Source organism: Labrus mixtus, chromosome 10 (assembly GCF_963584025.1).
Source record: "Labrus mixtus chromosome 10, fLabMix1.1, whole genome shotgun sequence".
Taxonomy (NCBI): domain Eukaryota; kingdom Metazoa; phylum Chordata; class Actinopteri; order Labriformes; family Labridae; genus Labrus; species Labrus mixtus.
Window position 1 is genome coordinate 26,400,438 of NC_083621.1, and position 13,968 is coordinate 26,414,405.

General features: G+C 43.0%; 1 protein-coding gene across 8 annotated transcripts in view; it reads left to right on the plus strand.

The window, feature by feature from the left end:
* Positions 1 to 13,968, plus strand: part of si:ch211-26b3.4 (connector enhancer of kinase suppressor of ras 2) — a 62,808-nt gene that overhangs the window by 33,495 nt on the left and 15,345 nt on the right. For 7 of the 8 annotated variants that reach the window (XM_061048916.1, XM_061048917.1, XM_061048918.1 and 4 more), the window contains exons 9-13: positions 2,586 to 2,732; positions 7,454 to 7,581; positions 7,703 to 7,914; positions 9,592 to 9,678; positions 10,470 to 10,678. In XM_061048916.1, coding sequence (XP_060904899.1) covers positions 2,586 to 2,732; positions 7,454 to 7,581; positions 7,703 to 7,914; positions 9,592 to 9,678; positions 10,470 to 10,678 — 783 coding nt within the window. The remainder of the gene's footprint in view (positions 1 to 2,585; positions 2,733 to 7,453; positions 7,582 to 7,702; positions 7,915 to 9,591; positions 9,679 to 10,469; positions 10,679 to 13,968) is intronic. The other variant, XM_061048919.1, reaches the window with a different exon arrangement.

Sequence of the window (13,968 nt, forward strand, 5' to 3'; positions counted from 1 at the left end):
GGAGACTCTGAATCGAGCTGCTGAAGAGGGGAAGATGGATACACTCAACTATCAAACTCTCTGTCAACATCTCAGCTGATAAGTTTATCTAGCAAGACTCCATATTCAAAAATTAGATTAGTGTGAGTATTGAACAAATTCCATTACATTATGGAATCATTATGTAGGCCTAACCCACGTCTTTAGCTACAGCGCTGCCTTCATGTCTATGCATGAGCTTCTGTTTGAGAACCACTTCAAAACAGAGCTCCCGCTTTTTTTAAGCTCGGCTTCTCTTTTGAGGTAAATGTGGAATTTGCTCAAAAACAAACTGATTGTTTGAAGAGGCAACATAATTATGTGGAGGTAATAGCATCTGGGAAAATAATGAAGACCCACGGGAATAGAAAAAAAAAGAAACCCTCCTCAGCAGCAGTTTATGTTCTATTATTATTGTTTTTTGGTAGGTTTCCCTGTTCCCTCTCTGTTATCTGCATATTTGCATAACAGAAGCGTTTTTAAAGTGGCCTGGTTAGGTTGCTGTTTTGCTGTCTATGTGCTCCGTCCACTTTTGTGTTGGATGTTACGAGAGTGGAGAAGTTATGAAGGCACAGTTCAGTTCACTCACAGGTCATCATCATTTCCTGTATTAAAATGAAGTTTCTGTCGAACGCTGGGTGATGCTTGTACCCATGAATTACCTGAGTCTGCAGGGAAAAGGCTTTGAGAATTTAGACATATTTTTGAAGGACTAGTTTTTCATTTTGGGAAATGTGCGTTTGGCTTTTTCGCAGGGAACCCATCAGTAATAATAATTTTATAAATTAAAGCCTCTCCATGAGCAACAGATACATTTTTGTGTCTTCTGATGAAGCCATCACTTTTTTGATTAGCACTAAAAATGACTTTGGCCAAGACTTAATTTTCCATGTGTCGCTCAATGTTTACAGTCTGACTAAGAACTTTGAGAATTGCTTAAGGGTTAGCTTAGCTTAGCATAGGGACTATAGAAGCACGGGAGAAACTGTACACCTGATTATAAGTTGATCAAGAAATAGGAAACATATGGAGCTATTATTGTGGCAAAACAATTTGAAAATGCAAACACAGATCGGCTAATGTGTAAAAAGATACGCAAATGCAGATGGCAGAAAAGTGAGCTTTTTTTTGCTAGCTATTTTACGTGACATGCAGACAGATTTCTTTAAGGAGAGCTTGTTTTATACACAGCCCTGTTTTGTAACTCATAAATAAGACGGTTGTAAATGTTATTTTATGAATGAAGGTTGTCCTGCTGAGTGGTAGTGTGTCCTTGTTGTACTCCCTTTTGGTTTTAGTGGCCTAAGCAGGACACAACATAAAGCATTAGCTCATGTCTGTGACGCTCTTGTTGACGCTGACTGAACCCAGACATTTAAAAAACCAGCCAAACAGAACAGGAAACATGCCACAAAAGGCTGACACAGCTGGTCATCATTATGTCAGGAATAAGGTCAGAGCAGTTCTGTCTGTGTGTTGGTGAGTGTGTGTAAGCATGGCGGCCTCTGCGGACACTTCTAGTAGCTGAGACCCGTGTAGCCAATCAATGGTCTGACGAGTGCTGTGAGCTCTGGAGACAGGCTGGCCGGAACATGAGGAAACACTGCAGTCAGCACTCCTTTCTTACTCTTCTACCATCTTGCCCTCTCCCTCGGAACTTAAAGAAAAAAAAAATGCTGACTAAGCGTTATTTTAGTATGACACCGTTGTCCGAATAGTGGTAGTGGGACAGTGTGATGCATGGTGGTGGTGTTTTGCTGTCGTGGTAAAGTGTGGGAAAAGTTTCTAATAAGTGGAATAAGTCTTGTTAGATTTGATTATGTTTCAAGTTTTTCATCTTCAAGTGCATCTGGATCAAAATACACAATGATCCCTGTAGTCGCCTTGACTTTTTGCAGTTCACTTCAACGCCCACATACTTGGTCCAATGCAAGAAAACTATTAGCTCGTTCTGTTTACTAAATAAATATTTGTACAACTGTTACTCTTAACATTCAGAGCCTAAAATGAACAGTTCTCTGTTGTTGCTGCTGTTTCGCACTGTTACCACTGTTTTTCCAACTGTGGAAATATACACATGGTGACACATGATTATGTTAATTCTCTGATGGCAGCCATACTTTTTGGACATTGCCCAAAAAGAGTCTCGGATTAGCGCCTTCAAAGGGAGGGATTGTTAGACATTTGAAGGGATTTATCGAACAGGGAATTTTCCCATCAAGACTTTCAGACCTGAAAATAATTTGTAGGTAAAAGATTGTTATTGTGATCTTAAACAATTAGTATCATGTGGGAGCTGTAGACTATGACTGATACATCCCGGACCATAACTGGAGACTTCTCTCAGCTGTCTTTGCAAAAATAAATAAATAATGAACAGTAGGTAGAGGTATTGGAGACAGGGGGGGTCATGACCCCTTGTGTGGTGGTTTGTAGTAACAGTTTAGGAGTCTACATGTGCTTGGTGGTTTTCCTCAGAGAGGACGGGGAGATGCCCACGCTGCATCATGAACGGAGACAGGTGTGTAGTGGTGGCAGTTTGGTAGCCCAGTGTGTGTGCTCCTCAGGTGGGCTGGCAGCTGAAGAATCTGGTCAACGCTCTGAGAGAGGACCCGTGCGGAGTCATCCTCACGCTGAAGAAAAGGCCCCAGAATACCCTGAGCTCAACTCCGGCTCTGCTCAGGAACGTCCGCTGGAAACCTCTGGGCCTGCAGGTAAACCGGCAACACATGGACGCTGTGCGGCGAGTTGTGACACAATGCTCTCCTAACATGACTGTTTTTGAAGCAAAGAAAATTGCAATGTGTCTACTCTCATATGTGCATACTACCTGTGCTTACAGTTAGGGGTTGGAGGTAGGAAGATATTTTACTCTGTACAGTAAGATGTGTTGTATCTCTTTCTTTATCTTCGGTTCACTCTCAACTCTTTTTCCCGCTGCCCACGCTCTCCTTTCTTCTACCAGTATTTTGAAAAACAAAAGTTCCTGTTTGACCTTCCATCAATACTCCTATTGAGTATTTTTGCAGCCTGCCGTTCTGCTGGCACAGCTCAAAGCCATTCACAAATGCGTTGGTTGCTCCACCGCCACCTTAAATGAACTTGTGCTTACAAAAAGCATACATTTTTAGATCTTAGTCGTATGAATGATTTAAATGGTGTAATATGACCTGATCGTTCTGCCACCGAGGTAGTGTGCAGGCTCAGTGAAAGTACCAGTCCACTCTCTCTCTCTCTCATATCTATAAGACCTCAGCACTGAGACATCGACCTTTGCCCTTATGGACATCTCCTTTCCACCAGAGAGTCCATTTACAATCTAGTATTTATCTCAAATGTTGGATCCTTGTTTTAAGGGCTTACAGCTCAGAGTAGATGTACAAATGATGTACAAATGTACAAATTTCACTCAAGGGCAAATACTATTTAAATCCCTCTCTCACTCTGAGCAATTTTTTTTTGTGCGCATTGAACATAGTTGTGCGAGGCGGACAGAGGAGTGAGGCGAGGGCTAATCTGATGCTGCCTGAGTGCTTTGTGCAGCAGCAACTGTCTTGTGTCTACACATCTGTGAGCTTATAAATGCAGTGTGTAGCTGTACACTACACGTGCATGTTCACTTGTGCTTCTGTGTTGTCATGAAGGTTTGGCTAATATGATTTCAATATAATTGTCTAGAAACCATTAAAACCCCTGTAATAACCATAGAGCCTTTTTAGCAACATCATTACCATCTCTGTCTGTAATGAGGTTTCTGCCTTGTTGGATCAGCACTCTAAGTTTGTTTCCATGAGCTTATTGTTACATTGACTGTGTGTGCGCAACAGCAGAGGATTGTAGGAATTTTACCCTGATGGTTCTGCTCAGGCACGAATGCACCGTGAGCGCCGAGATCAGAGCGCAGAGATATCTGTGGGAGAAAGGAAGAAAGGAATGTTTTAGATTTGTTCTCTCTCAGAAAGACTGGAGCTCTTAATTATTCATAAGTAACTACAGGCAGCTCCACTGGCTCCGAAACAAGAGCCGCTACTCAGCAAATACTGGAGATAATGCACTGAATCCAAAATATGCTGCTAAACAGCCTGTGGTGTGTGTGTGTGTGTGTGTGTGTGTGTGCGTGTGCGTGTGTGTGTGTGTGTGTGTGCATTTCTAAGCACATGGCCCTATGATTTGTCTAACCATTTGTGTCAAATCAAGTGTGTTTCCGTGCATACATGTGCACACATGCAGAGCGATGCATCCCTTATCTGTCCCGCTGCTCCTTTGAGAGGTGAAGGAACTGGGTCAGTGCACTTGTACTTGAATACAAACTGTATGCACACACTAACAAAAACACACACACACACACACACACACACACACACACACACACACACACACATTCAAACACATGTGCACTCCTACCTCTAAGCCTCTTTTAAGAAGATAGGTTTTTTAGTTCTGTGAAGTTCGGCCCAAATGTGGCAAATGGCTGGATTATCACTAAATCCACAAAGGCAACAGTTTATCTCGAAAAATGATCCTGTGAATCCAGCTCCAAATCCCTCCATGGCAACCTCTTTAATTCCTCTAAATAACAAAACATATCTCTCTCTGTTTCCTTTTCTATTTTTCTGTGTGTGTGTGTGTGTGTGTGTGTGTGTGTGTGTGTGTGTGTGTGTGTGTGTGTGTGTGTGTGTGTGTGTGTGTGTGTGTGTGTGTGTGTGTGTGTGTGAGTGTGTGTGTGTGTGTGTGTGTGTGTGTGTGTGTGTGCGTTTGCCTTTGTGTCTTCATGTGTGTCTGCTTTCAACGATGGAGTAAACTAAATTAAATGATCCACTCTGATAACGAGGATGCTAGCAATGATTTTGACAAAAGAGTTAGGGAACACCGTGTAGGCTTCCTGTGCTGCTCCAAAATGTGAGTGTAGGGACTCTTTGTAGGTGAGCCTGAAGGCCACATCAGCATGGGCATCACAGCTCACCTCCCCGGTCACACGTGTAACACACATGGTCGGTGACCTCGCTTTCATATCATTAGTTATATGTGAAGGTATTTAAATAAGTGCTCTGTGTGCTATTTTAGACAACTCATGTATTATTAAGGCCTGCTGCAGGGTGAGGGGTTGTAGCGCCTTTGATGTCTGCATACAGCACATTCTTTGGTCTATTTCTGTGACATTTTTGTGCCTATTGTAATGTTAGCTAATGCAACTTAAAATCCTTTCAAAGGTAAACGTTCCCCTCAAATATCTAATCCAAATGATGCTCTGTGGTCAAAATTAACAGTTTTAAAAGTGTTATTCCTCTGTGAAGCTTTTTAGTATTCAAGAACAACATTTTGGTCAATAATTAAGAAACTGCAGTTTGTCAAAAGAGTTGAGGTTAAGAGTTCAGATGTTATTATCAGTATTATTTAAAGAAACGTCTCAGGTTCTAAGTCAGAGATCCAATAGGACTTGGCTAGTGTTCAGGGTGTTCAGCATCTCCTGCACTCTTCCTTCTATCTTAATAAATCAGAATCAGGTTCAGAAGTACTTTATTAATCCCAGGGGGAAATTCTGCTGTTAAACAAAAAACAGCAGAAGGAAATAAAGAAATAATTTAAAAAGAGATAATAAAATAAGCAATAAAATAAGAACCAAGTCCCAAGTAAGATAAGATAATAAGCTGTGTACAAAGCGCAAGATAAAAACAATATTTACAATCATGAATACACACAATGAGCTGTGTTAAACAGATATTGCACGGTGTATTGATAAGGCTCAATATGAACAGAATTTGACCGGTTTGCAGACAGATTGCACCTCTACCAAAAAAGTGCACAAAAGTCTTTCAGGACAGCACACCCAAATCTCTCGTTGTCTCTGGGATCTTCTGTGGCAGCCTGGCCTCTACTGGCCTTCTAACATGTGTTACCTGTGAGTGACCTGTCAGTCTGTATTTGTTTGTTTGCCTGAAGCCACAGAAGAAGGGCCCATGATTCAGTGCAACATGTAGACCCAGTTTTGTTCATACAGTATTTGAAGCTTTAAGCCCTTTACCAGGTCAAAATATAATGTTCAGCATGTTAAAGTGTTTGCATGTGTGTAAATAAAGATGGTGGGGAGGGAGGGGGAACACCTGTGTGGGCAAGATATCAGAAGTAGATTTTGAGGTAGTTTAAAGTGGACGCAGCAGGGGTCAAATGGTTTAAGTGCTTTTTTAACAGACTGGATTTTCGCCTGCTGTGGTGGTCTTGTCTCTTGTCTTGCCCCCCCCCCCCCCCCCCCCCCCTTTTCCATGCAGGCAGCACTGTGCTGTAATCACTAAATTACTGTTTTCACTCTCAGCTCCAGTCAGCACACTGAACAGCTCCCCCACCTCGCTCTCCCTCTCCTGCACTCTCTATCTCTCTTTGTCCTATTTCCTTTGCGCTCCCTTCTTTCTCTCATGTCCCTCTCTTTCCAACTCGACTTCATTATTTATTGTTAGGCTGTCTTACTGTAAGCTGCCTTCAAAAGAGGACGACTGAGAGAGAGGGGGAAAGAGATAAAGATAGAGGCAGGGTTTTTTTTGGGGGGGGGGCGGGGTGCTGAGGGATGGGGAGCAGAGGATGGAAAGTTTGGAATATGAAATGAATTTGCCCCCTAATGCACTGCTGATGAAATGATGAAACGCTGGGCTTCCTTAATGAGAACGCTGCCCACCTCGTCATCGCTCAGGCTCCGTCTCTGTTTATCCATTCTGTCCACACTCCTCTCTAAAATGGAGCTTCCTCCTCAGACATACAGTAAAACATCCCATTTTTCAAAATCTGAAAAGCTTCTTCCACTGGGAGAAATCTCTTGGCATGATCTGCATTTGTCCCTCCAGCTGTTCCGACTGAAAACAAACATCACACACTTGAAATCTGGACTGAATTTCCATGACATCAGAGGAAAAAGGCACCCTGTCCTCATGGAGGACCCGATGACTAAATGAAACGACATGTCCTTGAGTCAAGCTGAGGTAGGAAGAGGAGGCCATGCTATCTTTCCTCTGTCCTCTCCTTCTCCTGTAGAGCGAGAGAGAGGGGAGAGGGGGTGAGGATAGAGGAATAGCGAGAAGTGGAGAGGAGAGGTTGTCATGGGAACAGACATGGAGAGCCCTGTGTGAGTGAAGAGAGTTGAAACAAAATGACAGAATAGAGAAGGGATTGAACGTGGGAAAAGGCTGCACAGTCAGACAGATATATTTTTAAAAAAAAGACAACACACAAAACACAGCAGCTCAGTGAAAACAACTCGTGTTTGTGATTCAGTGTTTAAACGAGTACAAGAAAGAAAGCTCAAATAAAAGCTTTTCTTTCCTTGTAACACCATAAACTGTGTTTGTTTGTTTTTCTGTGAGGCAGAAAAAATGAGTCCTAAACCATCCTCAAATTAAAGTTGAGGGAAAAAAAAGGTGCTAAAATAGAGATTTGTCTCTCCCTTCAGCCTGTCCCGACCAGCCCAACCAGCACCTCCCCTACACCCGGTGGGACTTTGGGGATGTCCAAGATGGACGCCCCGAGCATGCAGGACGTTTACATCCTCTCTCCCGTCTCTGGACTCTACAGCACCAGGTCAGACACTCTCCTCACACAGACGTTTGATGATGGTGATTACGCTGATTATCACGATCCTGCTTGATGACTGTAATGACGGCGCTGATGACAGAGATGATGACAACGCTGCTCTCCTCAGGGAGGAGATGGGTCTGATGTCATGTGACGACATCAGCCGCTACAGCGTGAGCTCCCAGTCCGGCTCCAAAGGCTCCGAGGCCGTCAGCTACTACCTGGACCAAGACAGCGGTCAGTTCTTCTCCCTGCTGGAGGGAGACGGACCACCGGGGCCTGACTATGACAGGGGCCGGAATACAGGGGTTCGCCGGCGTGACAAGACCCCCACCCATGGTGAGATAGAGAGTGCAGCTCCACAGTATGCATGGGGCAGTAAAGGCCCCTGGTCTCCAGTTTGTTTAATGTGAGCATGTTCTATCCCACCAGTTTTTTTTGTTATCACCTTTTTCTCCAAGCTCCTCCTCATGTGTTCATCACTCCACCCCCATGGCTCTGCTTCTTTGTGTCCTTATGTTGCGTCACACGTCCTGAAACACTTACCACATGCCAAAGGGTCAGTCCAAACACACTGTCTCCTGCTCCCTGTCTGCCCCACCACCTGTGTCAACCTTTTCAAAGAGAGCCTCCCAGACATCCTGTGCCGTCTCGGGAGAATCTCAAGGGGCCTATGATGTGCAAAGCAAGGGTAATGTGGCCGGCCGAAAATGTAAAACTGATATAGAGGGGCCTGCTAGCTCAAGTCCATTTATACAGAAGTTTGTCAGTGGAGTAGAGCTCAACACATCTGGATTTAAAACCACATTAAAGGCTCTGCTAATTCATGTTTGTGGTACTCATCGTGGCCAATTAGCTTCTTTTAGCCCATGGTTTTGGCAAACTTTGCTACCATTAACACTTTTCATTCAGAACAGGTGTTTTAATAGAAAATGCTGAGACACAGTGACCATGCACTTTCTAGCTTTTAAACAGATCAGCTGTGCAGATACTCTGCCGAAGAACCCCATATTCCCCTCAAGAGCTGGTGGTGAAAAAGAGTTAAAAAGAAAGTGTATCTTGGGGCGCCGGTGGCCAAGTGGTTAGATAACTCGCCCCATGTACAGAGATGTAGTCCTCAAAGCGGGTGGCCGGGGTTTCAAATCCCACATGTGGCTGCCTTCCCGCATATAGTTAGCCACTCTCTCTGTCACCCCGATTTCCAACTCCATTCACTGTCCTGTCTGTCTGATGGAGGCATAAAAAGCCCAAAAAACACAGACTTACAATGAAAATGTATCTGAAGCTTGCATGTATACGGCTGCCACGAACACAAACATGGCCGTAAACAAAATGTTTCTCTGTGTAAATGAAGTTTAAATGGGCAATTGTTCACCATAACACATTTAATCAACAATCTGACAAAAGAATTTCCGCTTACTTTGCTTCTGCACAAGCCTAACTAAATCAACTAATGAGGCTTTGAAGATCATTTTTAAACCATTTACTCTTATCCTCTCTTTTTACTTCGTTAGAACACAGTTTGTAATACATTTTTGGATTTGCAGTCCAGGAAATCAAATCTTAAACTCTACTTGAATTGGAGAAAAATGAAGAAGATACAGTTTTAACTCGAAGCTATCTCCATCAACAATCAATTCATACTGATTTGTTACCACTTGAAACATTTTATACAAACCTATAGCCTTTCTTAGAACGGTTGTTTGTTTTTTTTACCCAGAATGCACTTTATATATTTATATATTGTAGGGGCCCAGATTTTTCTAATTTACCAACTGTAAACAGAGCACTAAATTGATGCTATAACCTTATCGTATGGCCATGTCACATTTGCCTTGCTTTTCGTAGTGGTCCCTTGAGGCTCTTCTGTTCCTCCCCCCTCACCTGCACACACTGTCTCACCTGTCCTCCCCTCCAGCTGTCTCCCACGATGTCTCTCAGACAACGCCTTCCTGCGACACCCCCCCCTTCCTTCCCCCCCTAGCAAACTCTCTGATTGCTGATTGGTTGTTCCAGGTGATCTCAGGCCTGTTTCCATGCCCCCTGAATATAACTGGATGACCGAGCCCAAGGAACCCAGCATGGGCAAGAGAGGGAGCCGAGGTACACACACACAAACACATACGCACTCAAAAAAAAAACCCTCTCACACTTACTAAAACGGGTCAGACTGGTTCTTTGCCTCGCTCCATACTCTGCTCAACGCATTTCAGCTCATCCTCTGGTTCTCCATGGTGGTGTGGTTTTGTGAGGATACATATCTGTCAGGTATGTATCTGACAGAGCGACAAACAAACATAAATGCAAGGAAATTGCATTTATATAGCTGCTCTGGAAATGAGGGTATTTCTATGTGACCAATTCTAACCAGCTTCAACGTTTTGCGTTGAGACTCGATCTGTATTCAACCGACGTTCTTTCACTCTACCATCAGAAAGTCCATGAATAACATTAAGGCACAATACTACTGTCGGTTGTCTGCCTTCCTCCTTCTTCCTCCTTTTCTCTAAATCACTTCCTAGTCTTGACTTTTAAGTATATGAATAATAACCAAATCATGTGCGAAGCTTTTTCTTTCCGGGGCCGAAGTGGAATGAAACTGTGACTGACAGGATTTAGATTATTTAACATAATCAATGCAAACAGATTAGCTGTATGTCCCTCGATGTGGATCCATAACAGATACTGCAGATCTGCTGCTCTTTTATCCCTTTCTCTAGGTTTTTTATTTATTTACGAGGGTCTTTTCACCCTCATCTGTTTCTACTCTAGGCTTTCTACCTCGACTCCCCCCCCCCCCCCCCCAGAGCTTTTCCACCTTCTGTCATCCGTCCTGTTGATCCTGTCCATCCTCTAACTGCTCCGTCCCTCTGCACTCCCCTTTAACCCCACAGATTCAGACAATTCCCTGCTGCGTTACCTTAGTGACGACAAGATCCTGGTGATAGAGGAGGAGCCCGAGGGTCCTGGCAGGGAGAGCCGGAGGGATTCCACCAGACGCTCTCGTCGCAAGAGTCGCAATCCAAGCAGCCCGAGCTTTCCCATCAGCCCCTCCATGCTGTCTTCAACCCTGCGCCTAGACCAGCCCCCTGATGCTTTGCCTGTATGTACACAGTCTTCTATTTTAAACATAAACATACCTGCTCATATCTGTTGTCTGAGTTATTCAAAATGTACTTATAAAAAGGTGTGTTGTTCTGCAACTTAATACGGTATATAACACAGATTAATAATGATTCATTAAGCTCTGTTAAATGTTCAATTCAGTAAAAGAAGAAGATTTTATACTAAATATAACACATTTGTCATTTGAAAAAGCAGATGTGCTTGTCTGGCAGAAGTCTGGCCCCTGTGGCTGAAACATAATCATATATGACCTCTTCAGTTTGTAAACACTGGAGCATCAATGCATCGTTAGCATGTTGCTGTTGTAGCATCTGAACCTAGTTTTAACAACTTGAAGTTCAAAGTTCTGCTTCACAATTGTCTTGTTAGGGATTTTTTTTCTCAGTTTCCTTTACTTTTGAAATATAAATGTATTCTTCTATTCTTGTCGGTTATTAAAATTTAATCATCATTCGAGATGCTAAAAGGAGCAATCTCTCTTTTTTCAAGAGCCAACAACTTACGGCCATTTATAATGAGACAGGATTAATTGCATTTTGTAAGAGGTGTAAAAGCTTAAAAAGAGTAACCTTTAAAATAATGTGCGACTTTTTGATCCAGTAGATGTCGAAAACAAACTGCTGTTTGGCCACACCTCCGCTGTTCTGAAGCCTCCGCTCTCCTCCAGCGGCGCACCTCCAACCCCTATCTACTCGCGTTGACACAAAGGAGTTATCAATTAGAACGCACCATAATTAAGCATAATTAAGCGCTAGCGGCGGACAAAATTGTCCTTTGCTCGAGAAGCAATTGCCTGTGGCCTGCATTGTTGTGTTAGCATGCTAATGTTAGCACACTTTGGTTAGCTCGTAGCTTCATATTACACATAAATTGACACAGAATGACTGTGATCTAAAGACACTTGTATTACATCCAAAAAAGCAGTGAGTTTGTTCTTCTTCTTTTCTCTTGTCCTTGACTAAAACAGATTTATACTCAAGGCCGTCTTGTCCACATAAACATGATGTAAACATGGCTCTGACAACAGCACAGCCAGTGGGACTCAAGCCTCTCACTCATTGTAGACAGTCATGACTCAGAGACACATTTACAGAGTATATACTTGATTTCTGCTGTATTTATGTGTAAAATGTTGCACTTTCTCCCTTTAACATTATGTGTCATTACAATCTTGACCTGGTGTAAAAATATTTAGTAAAAAGTAGGATAAATCCCGTAATATATTGGAGTAGTAGAACATTATCACCATTTTCATTGAAAACAACAATTAGTCAGAATGTATCTTATGTCATATACTGGATAGAGTTGTCACTTGGGATTGTCGTGCTTAAAGTACATTTTCTCACATATTTTACCTTATCAGAGTAAGACAAGCACATTGAAAACATTTACAATGATTCAGTTGAATGCAGGTATCTCAGTAAGTTATGACAGTGGTACCACTAGCCGGCTGCTCAACACCGGCTCATGGCAGCAAATGCAATTCAGAAAAAGAGGGTAGTTATACACGCACATCACATATAGGTGCAGGGCAGTGCAAAGACAGCAGACTGAGGAAGAAGATATGCCTGCACACTTGCCATCATGACCAGAGGTCTTCTTCAGGGGATAATATTTGAAAGGTCAAAAATGATCCCCTGAAGAAGACCTGTGGTCGACACGTTGTGATTGTGATGGAATAAAAGCTTTTTGTGGCATTTGAGCAAGTGTGAAGGTATATCTCCTCCTCAGTCAGCAAATGTAATTAAGCCATCAGTCATATCACTATTTACAACCGTGCTTAAGGACAAGTCTAAATGCCCGTTTTGTAGAAGGTCTCTTAGTGGCTCTTAAAGTAACGTCAAGGCCTTAATCCTGATTGTCTCACTTAGCGAAGTTACCTCACTCCCCCACTGCCTTTTACAACTTCCTCCATCTCATTGTTTATTCCTGTGTCCTCTTTGTGGTTGACAGATAGGATAGGTCATGGTGTTCACAGAGTCACACATTGGTGTGTGTGTGTGTGTGTGTGTGTGTGTGTGTGTGTGTGTGTGTGTGTGTGTGTGTGTGTGTGTGTGTGTGTGTGTGTGTGTGTGTGTGTGTGTGTGTGTGTGTTAGATAGAGGAGACAAAGGAGAGTCAGGATGATCAGTGTCATTGCATGGCTGCCAGCTTCACAAATTATGAGAATGACAGAGACACGCCCCTCACTAACTTCTCTCTCTCTCTCACACACACACACACACACACACACACACACACACACACACACACACACCCACCCACACACACTCACACACACAAGTGCATTTGTATGCTGGGTATCCATCTCACGACTCATCCTAACTCATCCTATTATCCCCATCTCCTCAGATACGCCTGAGTCTAAGTGGGAGTTTATTTTGGACAAACACACACACACACACACACACACACACACACACACACACACACACACGCACATACACACACAAGCAAACACGTACCCCTGTGAGCAGGTGTATGACTCAGCATCAGCCGGACCAATTACAAGCACGATGGACAGACTGTGCTTAAAACACGGCGCACGCAAAGACACACACGCATACACAGCGTGCTAACAGCTAAGCTAACACAGCCCTCTCTTACCCTCCCAGCTGTGTGCTCAACATGATGGTGACTCATACCTACTCGGTGGCACATGAAGTACACTATTTAACACTAACAAGCATAGGCTATCCTTAATGACCTGCTTGTTTTCTATCACTCATTCACTCCATCCGGTCATTTTCTATTAACACAATACACCAACATGTTAGCCAAAGCACATTGTTTCATCTCTTTGTCATGTTGTCAGTGGACACTGTACAATGACTTCAGGATCATCCCAAGCAACACAATCATTTCATGACATCTGGACCTCTGACCCTCCCCTAAGTCCTCAGATCAATGACCTCTGAATATCTAATCTAAGGATTTTGATATTTTGATATTGTTTCAGTCAGAGACGGGTCTGTGGGGGATTAAAAAGATCAGGTGTGAAGCTGTCTTAACGATAGACACTATCTGAAAATAAATAGTAATACTTTTTTATAGTCTTTAGTTTAAATGGATTTTTTTAAATTCAGTATACTACATCAGATCACAAGTCTATGCAACAACAAATAAATACATTTTCAGTTTAAACTGCCCCTAGTTGTAAAGGCTTGATTCAATAGTCCTTAAACATCCTATGACATGGGTGCCATAGCGTAGTGGTTAGTGGGGGTGCCCTATGTACGGAGGCTGTGGGCCTGTCATACTCGCGCCC